General features: G+C 42.5%; 1 protein-coding gene across 1 annotated transcript in view; it reads left to right on the forward strand.

Moving 5' to 3' along the window:
• NAF1 (nuclear assembly factor 1 ribonucleoprotein) overlaps nt 1-16,426 on the forward strand; it is a 68,751-nt gene that overhangs the window by 20,827 nt on the left and 31,498 nt on the right. Inside the window, exons 5-6 of the mRNA XM_063460031.1 lie at nt 11,269-11,351; nt 15,868-16,028. Coding sequence (XP_063316101.1) covers nt 11,269-11,351; nt 15,868-16,028 — 244 coding nt within the window. The remainder of the gene's footprint in view (nt 1-11,268; nt 11,352-15,867; nt 16,029-16,426) is intronic.

Consider the following 16,426-nt stretch of genomic DNA (forward strand, 5'->3'; position numbering starts at 1 on the left):
TCTCTCAACACTCTTACATCTTATATCACTTTTTTACTCTACAGATACATTATAGAACTTAAATAAATTTAGAATTGTTTAGTTAGATAGAGATTGCAGTGACTCTTTCCAGCTGGACACATTGCTTTTTTACTTAATGTGTGCTTGCTTGACAAGTAGTGAATTTAGTGCTGTGATCTGCTACCCATCCACTTCAGTACATTTAAAATTCTTGTGTTAAGGGAATAAACTCTCAAGAGCCTTGTGCTATATATATCTATCTATCACACATATCCTAATTCTGCAGTACACATTTCTATAGTTTGCATATTTTTTTTTTGAGATTGCCAATGAGACATTTGCAATATGAAGCTACCTTTTGGTAAAGAAATATGTGCCAAATGATTATACAACATCTGTTCATCCCTAGGAATTGTTACTTAGCAACAGTTTGCTCACTTGTGAGGGTCCTTCAGATGAACTCCTTCACACTGACAGTTAAAAAATTTAAAGTACGCTTTATGTTCTAGTTCTTTGTTCACCTGACTTTGCAGTGATATTTGTTTGTAGAAATAGCATGAATAGTTGTCGTCCTATAATTTTTTTTTTTAATTCTTTATTTTTGTTGCACAGGTGAGTACATTAGCAACGACACACGCCACAACAGCGTATATGTACATATTAAACAGGTTAAACAGTGGCATTAGCAGTAGTGCATTTTTGGTTTATAAATACAGGCTAATTCTATGAAGATGAGTTTCAACTTTAACAGATATGGGCTTATTAGCTCAGTGTTGCAGAATTTAGCTGTCCACTCTGTATTTTATTGTGCAGGGATTTACGGAATAGACAGCCTTGTCACGACAACAGAGCAGGTCCACATAGTCAAAACATTTCAGCAATATCATCGTGTGATAGACAAAAGCACATTTTTGTATAAAGACATAGAATTCACAGTTAAGCGTTAGGATGTTTAGAAGCCCTGCGTGGTAGTCATAACATTCAACAAATAGGGTATGTGCAGGGAATGAACGTTTGTGCCATTCATGTCAGCAATAAGGTGGTAAGATATCTAGATTGTGTCTAGAGGATGCTGTCGGTGGATAGGTGTTAGATGCACCTGCTTTGCCGAAGGTTGATCTATGGTGGAGCGCTGGTGTATCTACCTAATATATGCTGAACTTTTTTTTTTTTTTTTTTTAAACATGGAACATGTGTGGTCTGCCGAGGAGAGTATGCGTGTCTCAAACGCTCGGGACTGTCTTGTGAGCCCTAGGCGTTATGTGGGTAAATGTACTGTACTCTCGTGTTCTCCTGAGTGTGTGTGTGTGTGGGGGGAGTATGAAGGGTTGTGGATTGCTTGGTCTGTCGGTTTCGTTTAGTGTGGGATGTCCAAGTGGGGGCTTCCTTTTGTATTGAACTGGGTGTGTAGAGAAGAGACAGAGTGAGAGGAAACTTAAAATAAGCAAAATAATATTCTATAACTCAGTCCAGTTGAGACAGTCCTGTCGGTATGTACAGCCCTATGAAACTGCGTGGTGTGAGAGTCTTTAGTCCCATTTTCTGTGTATGGAGTCGGCTGCTGCGTTTCCCTAAGGTAAAAGGAGGCAGGGGTGGAAATGGTAGGTTAAAGGGACTCTATAGTCACCATATAAAAGGAAGAAAGACAGGTCCCCCAGCCTTCCTTCTTGCTTTTATATGTACTTTCATTCATTAAAAAAAAAATTTGAGGTGTTTTTATATTAAAAACTTACCTCCGTTCCAGCGCCGAGCTCCCCGCTAGGCCGCGCCCCCTTTTTCGTCAAAATGACGAAATCGCGGGGCCCAATGGGACGGCTTCGCGCTGCACCAATCGCGTTCTTCATAGAGCGGCATTGAATGCCGCCCTATGAAGAACCTGAGCGCTTTAGGAATGCGCGTTCGCGAGCTGAGCTGTCTGACTGACAGCTCAGCTCGCTTTCTAAAATTATCAATAAGGGGGGGGACCTGCTGTCCCCCCCCGGCCCCCACCCCTGTGCGGCGGGTGGGGGCCCTAAAATTATCAATGAGGGGGGGGGACCTACTGCCCCCCCGGCCCCCACCCCTGTGCGGCGGGTGGGGGCCCTAAAATTATCAATAAGGGGGGGGACCTACTGTCCCCCCCCCGGCCCCCACCCCTGTGCGGCGGGTGGGGGCCCTAAAATTCTCAATGAGGGGGGGACCTACTGCCGCCCCCACCCCTGAGCGGCGGGTGGGGGCCCTAAAATTATCAATGGGGGGGGGGACCTACTGTCCCCCCCCCCGGCCCCCATCCCTGTGCGGCGAGGGGGGGGGACCTACTGCCCCCCCCGGCCCCCACCCCAGAGCGGCGGGTGGGGGCCCTAAAATTATCAATGAGGGGGGGACCTATTGTCCCCCCCGGCCCCCACCCCTGTGCGGCGGGTGGGGGCCCTAAAATTATCAATAAAGGGGGGGACCTACTGTCCCCCCCCGGCCCCCACCCCTGTGCGGCGGGTGGGGGCCCTAAAATTATCAATGAGGGGGGGGACCTACTGTCCCCCCCCCCCGGCCCCCACCCCTGAGCGGCGGGTGGGGGCCCTAAAATTATCAATAAGGGGGGGGGACCTATTGTCCCCCCCGGCCCCCACCCCTGAGCGGTGGGTGGGGGCCCTAAATACAAAGGGGGGGGGGACCCTAGTTAACCCTTCCCCCCCCCCCCAAAAAAAAAAATATCTCCCTACCTACCCCCCTCACCCTAAAAATAATGAGGGGGGACCATTAACTAAAAACCTGTTAAAAAAAAGAAAAAATAAGATAAAATCAACTTACCATTCGATGTTTTCTTTCTTCTAAAATCTTCTTTCTTCAGCCCCAAAAAAGGCCAAATAAAAATCCATAATAACCGACGCAATTAAAAAAAACAAAACAAAAAAAAACCGAGCGCAAAAAAAATAATCCATCTTGACCCATGGAGGGCTCCGCGCAGACTGAGCTCCGCAGGGCGGGGGAAGGCTTATAAAGCCTTGCCCCGCCCTGCAATTAGGCTAAGAACACTCTGATTGGTGGGTTTAAGCCAATCAGAGTGCTCTTTGTCATTTTACAAGCGTGGGAAAGTTATTTTGGAATTTTCCCACGCTTGTAAAATGACACAGAGCACTGTGATTGGATGGATTTCAAGCCATCCAATCACAGTGCTCTTTGTCATTTTTCAAGCGTGGGAAAGTTCTTTGGAATTTTCCCACGCTTGTAAAATGACACAGAGCACTGTGATTGGATGGCTTGAAATCCATCCAATCACAGTGCTCTGTGTCATTTTACAAGCGTGGGAAAATTCCAAAGAACTTTCCCACGCTTGTAAAATGACAAAGAGCACTCTGATTGGTTTAAACCCACCAATCAGAGTGTTCTTAGCCTAATTGCAGGGCGGGGCAAGGCTTTATAAGCCTTTCCCAACCTGCGGAGCTCAGTCTGCGCGGAGCCCTCCATGAGTGAAGATGGATTTTTTTTTTTGCGCTCGTTTTTTTTTTTTTTTTTAAATTGCGTCGGTTATTATGGATTTTTATTTGCCCTTTTTTGGGGCTGAAGAAAGAAGATTTTAGAAGAAAGAAAACATCAAATGGTAAGTTTTTTTTATCTTTTTTTTTTTTTTACAGGTTTTTAGTTAATGTTCCCCCCCTCATTATTTTTAGGGTGAGGGGGGTAGGTAGGGAGATATATTTTTTTTGGGGGGTGGGGGGGAGGGTTAACTAGGGTCCCCCCCCTCCTTTGTATTTAGGGCCCCCACCCACCGCTCAGGGGTGGGGGCCGGGGGGGACAGTAGGTCCCCCCCTTATTGATAATTTTAGGGCCCCCACCCGCCGCACAGGGGTGGGGGCCGGGGGGGACAGTAGGTCCCCCCCTTATTGATAATTTTAGGGCCACCACCCGCCGCACAGGGGTGGGGGCCGGGGGGGACAGTAGGTCCCCCCCCCTTATTGATCATTTTAGGGCCCCCACCCACCGCTCAGGGGTGGGGGCCAGGGGGGACAATAGGTCCCCCTTATTGATCATTTTAGGGCCCCCACCCGCCGCACAGGGGTGGGGGCCGGGGGGGGACAGCAGGTCCCCCCCTCATTGATAATTTTAGGGCCCCCACCCGCCGCACAGGGGTGGGGGCCGGGGGGGGGACAGTAGGTCCCCCCCTTATCGATAATTTTAGGTGGGGGCCGGGGGGGGGGACAGTAGGTCCCCCCCCCCTTATCGATAATTTTAGGGCCCCCACCCGCCGCACAGTGGTGGGGGCCGGGGGGGGGAAGGAGAGTAGGTCTACCCCCCCCCCTTCAACCACTATTGTGGACAGTAAGCGTCCCTGTGGGTTCGGGCTTCAGCTGTCAGCTGAAGCTGAAGCTGTCAGCTGAAGCCACGCCCACAGCAGTGCTGACAGGCTATCAGCACACAAAGCGCGTTCACAGTGCTTTGTGTGCTGATAGCCCGTCTGATGCATTCACCCAGAATGCATCGGACGAGAGGCCTTTTTAGGGCCTCTGAACTCGGAAGTCCCTCTGGTGGCCGTCTGATTGACTGCAACAAGAGGTGTTCCAAGCTTCCAATGTAAACACTGCATTTTCTCATAAAATACAGTGCTTACAAGAAAAAGGCTCCGGGTAGCTGTAGCACTCACCTGAACAACCTCATTAAGCTGAAGTTGTTCAGGTGACTATAGTGTCCCTTTAAGTCAATTGCGAAGTTTACTTGTCGAATAGGTAGTTCGTGGCAATAGTAACCGGACGGTTAGAAAAAGGTTGGGAAGGGCAGGGCGTCTCTGCCAGCTGTCTGAGTTGTCTCAGGTGGTGTTTGGCGTCTGGGGTTCCCCCCCTGCCTCCCGTGGAACAAATGGATGGGTAGTAGCTGGGTTCCAGGCGTGGGTGGTAGCGCTCGATCCTCCATTAGCCATTGAGACCCCTGAGAGTCCCAACACCGGCAGTAGTCCCCTTGCTCCCTGTATGTCATGTACTGGGTGTGCGGCATCGCCATATTGTACCTGCCGTGTGCGTGGTGCTCTCCACCTATACAGGATGTTGTTTGCCCTCAGGAGGGCCGTGAAAGGCTGGAGAGAGCGGCGCCATGTAAGTGTGTACTCCGATAGATCTGCGTAGAAGGACAGCGCCATGCTCTCGAAGGAGTATGGAGAGTGGTTGCGCACTGCGGTGAGGACTGAGGTTTTATCTCTGCTTCTCTGGAACCGGATGATCAGGTCTCGCGGTGCATCCGCCGGGGCCTTAACCGGTTTGGGTATGCGGAACATCCCTTCGATCTCCACCGCTTTCGCTTGTTTGGGTGGTAGGAGCGCGTGGAGCAGTCGGCGTACCAGATGGGGCAGTTATGCTTTTGCAGTATTTTCGGTGATCCCCCGGACTTTAAGGTTTAGGCTTCTCCTACGATCCTCAGTCACTGAGAGTCTCTGCTCCAGTTTTGCTTGTTGTTGTGTCAGCTCACCCACTGTTTGTTGCAGCTGTGCTATGTGTTTCGCATTTAGGCTGGTGTTTTGTTCCAATGTGGCCATACGGCCTCTCAGGTCTTGCCGGATTTGGGCCACATCGGCCTGTAGTGTGTGTTGTAGGCCCGCAAGCAGATCTTTCAGGATCGCCGTTGTGACTGGGGCCGAGTCTGGCGGTGCAGGTGGCGGCCTAGGGGCCTGTAGTGGTAGCGCTTGTTCCTCCGCTGCCTCGTCCGAGTAGTCTTCTGACATGTCGGAGGCGAAGTCCGCGTAAGCGGCCATTTTGGCTTCTTCTGCTCTTTGGGCCTGACGCCAGAGGTCCCCTATATTTTTGCTCGTGCTGGGTTTGTCTGGCTTAGATTTCTTGGTCTTTCGACCCATTGTGTCTTCGCCTTGCTGACGTTTCGTTTTGGGTTTGTATTTGAGGGTTTTTGGCCCTGTTATCACAGGTTTTGTGGCTTGTTGGTCCCGAGCTATTCCCACATGCGGCCAGTCAGTTCAACGGCTTGGCTCCGCCCCCTGTCCTCCTATAATTTTAACTGTTTCTTTGCATATGTAAGTAGATATGTTTAAAAAAGGCCCACAAAACCAATGTGTATTTGTGCGTGGCCCAGCTCTTATTTAGAAAGTTGTAATTTTAGTCCTGGCAAAATATCAGCTTTGCTTTAATGGCTCAGTCATTATCCTCAAACAAATCACAATAAACACTGCTTTATAGTGCTGTGTTTTAAACTGGTGCTAATTATGTGATATTTGATTTGCACACAAATGGTCGAGTGGCTTTCCTTCATCTACAGCCCAGGAGGGAAATATTGTCAGTCTTTAGAAGCAACTTGCAAGATATTTTTTAGTATGTTAATGTATGCTTAAACAAATATGTATTCCTAATGCTCTACTTTTTATGTAACTGCACTAATGTCCCCAGTGCGAGAGCTCTAAAGAGTGAATTTTATCACTTATCACTGTATCAGCGTTCTAATATAGTCTCCATATTACTGGCATGCGTCCTCTGCATTATTGAGATTAATGATCTCAGGCAATCTAATACTTTCCCATTGAGATAAAGTGGTTTGGGTGGCTCTAGTGTTCTTTTTTTATTATAGTGTCCACACAGAAAGCGCTCAAGTTTGCCGAAGTGCGTTGTGTCTGGAGTCTGTCATATTTATGACAGTTTATAAAAGTGCTGGTTTCAATAGAGTTTTTCACTTTTAGAACTGAGAAGAGAAACACCATTCTGGCTGTCAGGCAGCCAAAGCGGTTTTCTTCCTCTCCCACAGAGCAAGGGAAATGGCTGACTCACTGGGCTAAGATGAGCCTGCCTTCCCCCTTTCTTAATGAGCTTTGAGAACCATTGGAAAACCACAATCCTTGATGGGATGGGGGCTTGGGACTCTATGCTACCAAGTGTATGAAGTGTGTAACCATGGGGCTGGGCACCCACTTGTCCTAATTGAAGGGTGAGGGGTTGGCTGTTTTATTAGGGCCAGAGTGATTGGCAATCTTTTCACTCTGCAGCTCTTAAGGCCAAATGACTGGGCATTTTGTATTTCAGTTATTATTGGGCTCAAGGGTCTAGAGATCTGCTAGCCCCTGTTATCCACTGCCCAACTCTCACAGGCCTGGAGCAAGGTGTAGGGGTCATTTTCCAGGCATTATCCAGTTTTATATTGCCCTTCACCCCATCATATGATGAACCAGTAGAGAAGTTTGACAGGAGCCTGGTCTCTATATCTCTCTCTCTCTCTCTCTCATCGCCTACTCCAGCCAGACATGATTGTCTTTAACTAATTCTAATTGAACATTTTATTTTCCCATTCAGTGCCACAGTCTGGGTGTGCTGCTTTCTACTGTGGTAATGAATTGGTTATGCTAGGTAACCTGGTTGGCATCTGGCATCATAAGTTCTAGTGGGACTTCCCATCTTTTTCCACTAGAAGTAAGATTAATATGGATAGCCTTGTTTTTTTCTACAATTTCCTACAGAATCTTTGAAAGCTTCCCCCTCCCCCCCCCAATGGTAAGACAAGACATATGCCAGCTAGTAATATTATTTTGACATACTTTTGACACTTTACTAGAATATAACAGTGTCAAGCTCTAATAAAATGACCATGCAGTCTACAAAATATGCTCCTGTCAGAAATTAGAAAAATTCCAGTAGTGAGTTGGTTTGAGTGCCCAGAAGTTTTATTTCTTTACCTAGTAAAAATATTTTGTTAGGGTTTTTTATTCTCCTGTTTTGGTTGTTGGTTTTTTTTTGCTTCTAATCAAGTTGTTTATAGTTGCCATTTATTGTGTAACATATAAAAGTGTGAAATGTTTAAAGTAGCACTTCATGTCAATGGAGTGATCTGGGTGCAGTGACCATACATATGATTGGAGCAGAGTGGCATTTGCTGCAAATGCATATAAGCCTCCCAATGCTTCTCTATAGGAAAGCATTGGATTGGCTGAGATCATCAAGGTTGATGATCTCCATTAAGGAGGCACGATGACTGCAGAGAGAGCAACGTGGCGATGGAGAAAAGTTTAAGTGGCTCTATCACCTTAAACTGACCTTTCCCTTATCGTTTCCTTTTCTCTTCCTCTTTTATAATCTGTTGTTCTTTTCTTCATTTCTGATCTATTTCTCTTTAAAACGAAGACAAAGTAGGGACTATTTTGTCTTATGTATTTTCCTACACTTGGCAATATTGCATTGGATCTTAATGCAAGCTTCAACCTTTGTTAGCTTGAGAAAGGAAGAATTGTTCAGGCTAGGAAAAAATACATAAGACAAAATAATCCCTATTTTGTCTTCTGTCTTAAAGAGAAATGATCAGAAATGAAGAAAAGAACATTCTTAGAACAGAAGAAAAGCGGAAACGATAAGAGAAAGGTAAGTTTTTCGGTTGCAAAGAAGCTTTACGTAAACTGCTTCAGAACAGTGTAATGTTAGGAATATATTTATATTTATAAGGCTGCAGTGTACCTTTTAAGTCTGAAACACACAAAGTGAATCTGTTTTGACAGGTTTGCCTGCACTCTGCTTTGATTGCTCTGCTTGGTGAAATTTCCCTGTGCAAACTTCCTCCATGACACCAATATGCTGGCTTTACTGCTTGGTGCTATGCTCCGTGGCGGTGCCAGATGTTTTAGATATGAAGTAAATATAGCAATCAGAACGTGATGTGGTTGATATTATCAATATTATAATTATTATTTATATAGCACCAACTACTGTAGCATTTTACAATTTTAGAATGGGGATAATTGACAACAAATAGTTGACATAAAAAATATGAACAGAGACGAGAGGTGAAGGCTATTCCTGGAGAGCAAAATAACATATAGGATGTCAGACATGTTTCCATGTCAGTATTTTATTTAGCATAGAGGGTAATGTAATAAAGTGTTGGAATGACCTACCTTTAAAAAGCTTTTTTCTTTCTCCTAAATTAGACATTTGCTACCACAATGTATACATGAAGTGGTGTGTACCATGCCAGGTATTCTTTAAATGTTGGTCAAATTTTGTTTTAGGATTATACCCTTACCCTGCCTTGCAGCAGTTTTCTATGTGGCCCGTTCACCATGTACATTTATCATATCTCTTTAGTCCACATAGCTATGTCTCTCCCCTTACAGTAATCAATCCAATACCTTCACCAGCTCTCTTCCTCCACAGGTATTGTGCCTTTGTTCCTGCTCCGCTCACTACTTCTGTTTCCTTCCAGCCTTTAGAAACACATTCCTCCTCATATAATGTGCCCTTTCATCCCTGTATTATCTTGGGTTCTCATGGTCCCACTTCCCACCTCCACTACTTACAACTTAGAGCTGAAAGCTCCTAAGCAGAAGCAGGGCTAGCTTATTGGCTGCACTACTGGACTTAACTCCGACAGAGCATTTGGCCCTGTTGAAAGTAGGGGAGGCAAGGAGTGGCCCCCAGCAGACCCAGATAAGAAGCTAAACCATTCTTAATGCTCTTTTCTTTGCCAATTGCCAAAAAAATAAATTAAGATACACTTGTCCTGTTTGGCCTTCTTTTGTAGGGAACACCTTTAGCATTCTGAATATGTATACAAGACCTCAAACAATGGTTGAAATGTTATATTTGCAACCACAACCAAGCTAGCACTCCCAAACCAGCCATATTTCAATATAGAAACAAAATATGGGTGCATGCACAGTGTAATGAAATATTATTACGAGATGGGTGCATGCACAGTGTAATAAAATATTATTATGAATCAACCCAGAATAGTGAGTTGACACATACAACATACCAAACTGGCAAATTCATGTATGAAGAACCAAAATGTAGTTTTCAGTGTGCAACTAAAAATTTATTATATGTAAAACATAGGATAACACTTATACAGTATACCACTTTTACACCACTGCATACATATTCACTTACTAAAAGAACTGCACTCTTTCAAAAGCACAATATGATTTCTATGGCTACTTCTAGCCCCATCAATCTTTCTCTTCGTACCACCACGATTTCCTTATAATGTTATACACCTTTCATGATGACCTGGTGGCACTATATCCTGAATATTTACAACAGGAGGCACAGTGATTTATTTCTGGAATATTATTACTGTTTTCTTAGATATGACTCTTAGCAGAGCGCATGGCTCCTAATTGTTGATTAGAATATCGGAAGGGCCCAATGTCTGCTAAGCAGAGCGGCCAAAAGGAAAACGATACATGAATGTCTGTTGGATGCAAAGTTTCACACCTAGTGAGGGGCTGCAGGAAGGAATCCAATTCACAAACTTTTTCCTATGATTCGACAAATGACTGGTAACTGACAAATTAACCCTTTCAGTGCTGTAATCATCCTTACCACCATTTCGTGTATCCACTGTGCACATCACATTTATTGACAGTATTTCTGCAGTAGAACAATAAATTATGATTGGTGGGCATGACACTGTATGTTGATTATGTTGAATTTGTACTGCCTGCTAAGAAGTGCTGCTGGTGCTTATATTAAAGAAATGCACATTTGCTTGCAGGTGCACGGAGCTTCACCACCCTAGACACCTCCTTTTATTAACCTTTAGTAGTGTATGTGGAACTGCAGCCACTCCCATAAATCTGAGCCAGGGTGCTTGCTGAACTGGAATCAAACACCAGATTTCCAAAAATGTATAAAGTAATAGAGGTCCAGGCACTCCTTGGTTCTTGAAAGGTACTCCATTAGGAACCACAACAGCAACGTTTCAACCCCAAAGGTCTTTGTCAAGCTTGACAAAGACCTTTGGGGTCGAAACGTTGCTGTTGTGGTTCCTAATTAAGTCTTGAACCAAGGAGTGCCTGGACCTCTATTACTTTACTTCCTTTTATTAAGGCAGCATACTGTCTTAATTTATGGAGGGTGGGGGCGATAAGATAGCATGTAAACTATGTATTTCTCTCTTAGTGTCACAAACATTTGAAGAAGTGGAAGAACACAAGGGTCAGAAAATAAATGTAAATTGTTTCAATGAAGAGTCTTATTTCCGTGCATGTGTTTAGCATTTTTACCATTCTGTTTGTTTAGTTAAGTCTTGAATTTTGTGTTAACCTGCTTTCTGAGTTTAGTACTGGAAAATGGTCAAAAAATGAAATCATAAACAGAATGTGGTATCAGTGGTATAATACTTGATTTATGTATGTTTCCTAGTAATCTAGGATATGTATGTATTCCAGCATTTCAAATGGTTATAGCAGGATATTTTTGTTATCTGCTGGTAACTATTTATGTAACTGAAAATGTAATTGTGAACATCTCAGAATGTCAAATTTCCATTGATTCCTGGTTAATATTTGTAATAACGTGTTTATATTCCTTTCTGTAGTAATTATTGAGTCAATGAAAGATATCCCACCTCTAAATGAAGACAGTGTGGTTTTTAAGGAAGATCGACATTCCATTGGAAAGGTACGTTGTTTTTAAAATTAAAACAAGATAAGGTGTGTATGTGTATGTGTATATATGTATATATGTGTATATATATATGTATATGTATATGTGTATATATATATATATATATATATATATATATATATATATATATATACAATATTATGAGAGGGGGGATGTAGCAATAAATAGGACAATTACAAGAAAACTTACAGGAACAATAGGTTGAAGAGGACCCTGCTCAAACGAGCTTACAGTCTATAGGAGGTGGGGTATAAGACACATTAGGACAGGAAATATCAAATAGGGTGGAAGTGAAGCAGAGCTGGAGGAGAGAGTAAAGCACTGTCCTATAGGAGAGAGCAAGAGACAGGTATGTAAGGTAGAGGTTACTCTGGGAGGCCATAAGCTTTCCTGAAGAGATGGGTTTTAAGGCCCTTCTTAAATGATTGAAGACTAGGGGAGAGTCTGATGGCGGTAGGCAGGCTATTCCACAGGGAAGGAGCTGCCCACGAGAGGTCCTGCAAGCGTGAGTTGGCCGTACGGGTGTGAGCAGCGGTCAGGAGGTGGCCACTGGCAGAGCGGAGGGAACGAGGAGGGGCATACCTATGGATCAGTGAAGAGATATAAGAGGGGCTCGAATTGTTCAGTGCTTTAAATGTATGGGTTAGCACTTTGAATTGACTCCTATAGGATACAGGGAACCAATGTAAGGAGGGGTGAGGTGTAAGAGGACCGACTAGAGAGGAAAATCCTTCTAGCTGCAGCATATATTACAGACTGTAGCGGGGCAATACGGATGATGGGGAGACCAATCAGAAGAGGGTTACAGTAATCCATGGAGGAAATTACTAGAACATGGACAAGCTCCTTGGTAGCATCTTGGGGTATATATATATATATATATATATATATTATATATATATATATAATAATATATTATATATATATAATAATATATTATATATATATACACATCATTGCAAATTGCCCTTCACAGTTAAAGGGACACTGTAGGCAATGTGTCTGCTTCATCTAATTAAACTGTTTATAGTTTCTGGAGTCCCCTGGTACCATCATTTCATTAAGCATTAAACTGTTTTTAATGTTTTTAATGCTAAACAAGAGCCCCTGGCAGTCTATCCCTTCTGTGCTGCTTTGGCTAATGAGGAAGTATTCGCCTGAGCACCAGTGGGCAACTGTGATTGGCTGAGAGTGTCAGCTGACTATCAACGCTCAATCTGACAGTATGAATGGGTATGACAACAAGGAATTGTGTAATCTCTGCCTTAGGCACACCTCCAGAAGGGGCTTATTTAATGTTAATCATGGTTTAACACTGAATGGAGGCACAGTGCTAGGGGACTCCAGGCTCTATAACCATTGCAAAGAGATATGGTTATAATGACTACAATGCCCCTTTAAAGAGTTACTCCAACCATCATGATCACTTCAGTAATTTGAAGGGGTCATGGTGGTTGGAGTATGTATGTACAGCATTTCATTTTGAAACGCTGCACATACTGAGATTTTTAATTATGTTCTGAGGACTTGTTGCACTCCATGTGCTGCTGTGACGGCTCGCAATTCTATTCAGCTTTGCCTATTGTCAAATCTGTGCATATTTTGTGTCTGTCATCAGCGCGTGCACGCCACACTAGCAACAGACATATTAATCTTCTTTTTGCAAGCAGAGCGCCTGCAAAGGGAATATAGCCTTCCCCTCCCAGGGGGTGCTCCCATCTCCTTCTTTTTACACATGTGGGAAAAAACCTCCCTCTCCTTGCCGTCCCGAGTTGGAGGACAGGACCTAAAGTATAATGCCCAGTAGGGTATTATACTTTTAAAACAGACATAGGGAAAGAAAAAAACATTCTCTTATTGTTTATATAGTAAACATGGCTCTAGTGCAATGCGACTAATAGTGTGAGATTTTTATGTGATGGGCTTGTGCATTTCATGTTTTAACACTTCTGCCTTGGAGTGGCTTCTCTTTGCTGAAACAGTTTTATGTAAAACCTTTGAATATGATTTACCTCACCCTAGTATAATTAGTCTAGAACCATTCCTGGGCACATCTTAATATGTATGCAGAAGGATTAACCAAGTGTGAGTTCTATAAAAACTGGATTGTGGGATATGGTGAAACTGAATAAATTTGGTAATTACCCTTCCATTACCACTTTATTTTCCACAGTAATCTGGTTGCTGCATTTTTTCAGAAACCCCAGATGAACTAACAGTATACTTAATATTTAGTATTTTTAGCAAAAGATTGATTTTTTTTTTTTAATGTTCATTTAACACAATTGCTGATGTATGCAGCACTCTTTTAAGATCAGTCTGCTCAACAATATTTATGTGCATAAATCTGAGGTTCGACTTCTTATATGAAAGTCAAAACAGATCCGTATATGGAAAGAAAGCTTATTTCAGTCAGCTTAAAATCATTAATCAGAAAGAAAGTCTCAACTGTAGGTTTTATTCTGATTACTTTGTTTGGGGAAGAAAATAAACTTTTATTATAAATTTACAATAGAAGACTGCTTTCTTTCAGTCTTACATCTGTTCTTAATTGTTTATATGTGACAGACAAGGTAGTAAAACATTATTATCTTTCCTGTAAATATGGATAATTGTTTTACTAAAGTTTAAGCACAGGCATTCAGGATTTATTTGAACCATTCTGTCCTTCGTGTGCAGAGCCGATGTTTGTAGCAGGCATGCATTTAGCTAGAATTCCTCAGTGTCTCTGGGTGGAAAAGAAATAAAGGATGCGTAATCTGTGACAAAATAATACAGTGGTCCCTACCTCTCAGTGCAAGAGTGGTGATATTTGTTAGGATGTATTTCACATAAAGAGGAACTTGACATGAGTTTCAAACTGCACCCTCAATATGTTTTTGAACAGAATTTACAATTACTTTATCTACAATAACAGACTTGCAGGGCATAAGGGGAATTTAGAACCAAAAATATTGTAGCATGCTTTCAAGATTTGGTTGGGAAGGGGTGCTGACCACAGCAACAGCCACCATAGGTAGGAACCAAATATGCAAATAAACCACAACATACACTCATTTTCCTCTAACATGGTTGTATCCGTTACAAGAACACCTATTGTAATCATTTGTTTTGAATTTAAGAAATCTTTCAGGCCTCTGGAACTCCTCGGGTCATTAGGTCACATGGAGCAGGGCCATTAGTACACCGGGAGCAGGGGCCCTCAGGCCTTTAGCACACCGGGAGCAGGGGCCCTCAGGCCTTTAGCACACCGGGAGCAGGGGCCCTCAGGCCTTTAGCACACCGGGAGCAGGGGCCCTTTTAAAACTGTTTAACTTCTCTTAATCCAGTGCCTGGCGAAGCTCCCCGGTGTCGTGTGCTTGGCGCACACTTGTCACTGGAGATGTGCCGAGGTCCAATCAAAGAAGGTAGGGAGGGCGGGGATTTTAAACAAAAAAACTTGCAAATGGAAGTTTTGTGTTAGGTAGGGGAGAGGAGCTCCCTTGCAGACGTAACAGAAGCCGTTACATCTATCGCCAGTGTGCAGTGCGTGCTGACAACAGATGTAATTTATGCACAGAATTGACATTATGAAGCCCAGGACTGTCAGGGTATTTATATCGGCAGACATTTTGTGCTATGATAGAAATTAAAATGTATATTGTCAGAGTCACTCTGAACAGAGCAGAATCCATTGTTATTTTCAAGCTAACAAAAGACACAAGATTTCTATCCTTTCTGTAACGCTAACTACTGAGCTGGGAGCTTAGGAATGTTTGTAAATTTATTTATCTGTCCTAATTTTAATATTTCTTATGCCAAGACTTTCAATACATTTTTAGCATTTATTGGTTAGATATTTAAGGAAGTGAATTTTCATATCATACATTTTAAAATTTAGAATATAGTTGGGTTGCAGCTGTAGTTATTCTGATTCGCAAAGTCTGCTATACATTGCACAACTTTATTTAACCCCTTTTTCAACTTTAGTAAGTTCTGTACTATACTAAATATAGTGAGCTTTAACGCTGTTAGGACAACATGGAATGTCCCTGCATAGAATATTACCTTGTTCAAAAAGGATGGCCACATTTCACAGTAGGTTTCTTTAATTAATATCCAACATACACGTGTAAACGTCTACTTATTAATTGGTTTGCTTTATGCCTTAGTAGTTTTATTTGTAAGAGCTACATTTAACTTTTAAAGAAAATACCCAATTACAGTAAGGATATAAAAATAGCCTTCCCATTTTATCAACTGCATAACAAAAGAGAACTTAAGCATGAAGTATTGGTCATATCAGCTATTCTTTCTCATGTATGTTCTTTTAATCTTCTAGAACAGCGCCAGATGGTTAACTTGGAAACTTTGTTTAATAAAAGATATGATTTATGCTTCCACCAAATAAATGATATTAATTATTTTCTATCTGCAATATTCCTGTGGGAGTTTTCTTTTCTTCTTTTTATTGAGCTCCTGTCCTGCTGTTGCTAAGTGTCATATTTCTTATTTTATCTTTAATCCGCAGATATTTGAAATATTTGGTCCTGTTCCACATCCATTTTATGTGTTACGGTTTAATACGACAGATCAAATTAAAGAAAAAGATATCAAGATAAAGGATACTATGTATTTTGCTCTGAACGTTGAAGACTTTACACAGTATTTAATACCCGATAAATTAAAAAGGTGGGTATTCCAAACCTTACTTTGTACAAATCAAATACACGTTTAACTAGAATGTGTTGGAGCGATATACATGGCGATGATGATAATAATAATAATAGTAATAATAATGTAATGATGTTTGGTTTAAAATGTCTCGTGCAAATGTAGCCAGCATACAACTAAAACATCTTGGAAGTTTGATCTGTCATGTAATATTTTGGTACATGATGTTCTACATTTGGCCTCAAATTCCAGTTGCTAATAATGGGGATAACACAAATTACCTGAGTGTGGAGATTGTCATGACATAACGAGGCATGACTGCTTCAGCATGAAATCCTAAATTTCCCTAATTTTGAAAGTGCTACGTTGTCTATCAAATTTACTGGTAACGCAAGGATCTGTAGTTTTTTTACACT

Source organism: Pelobates fuscus, chromosome 6 (assembly GCF_036172605.1).
Source record: "Pelobates fuscus isolate aPelFus1 chromosome 6, aPelFus1.pri, whole genome shotgun sequence".
In the NCBI taxonomy this organism is placed as follows: Eukaryota; Metazoa; Chordata; class Amphibia; order Anura; family Pelobatidae; genus Pelobates; species Pelobates fuscus.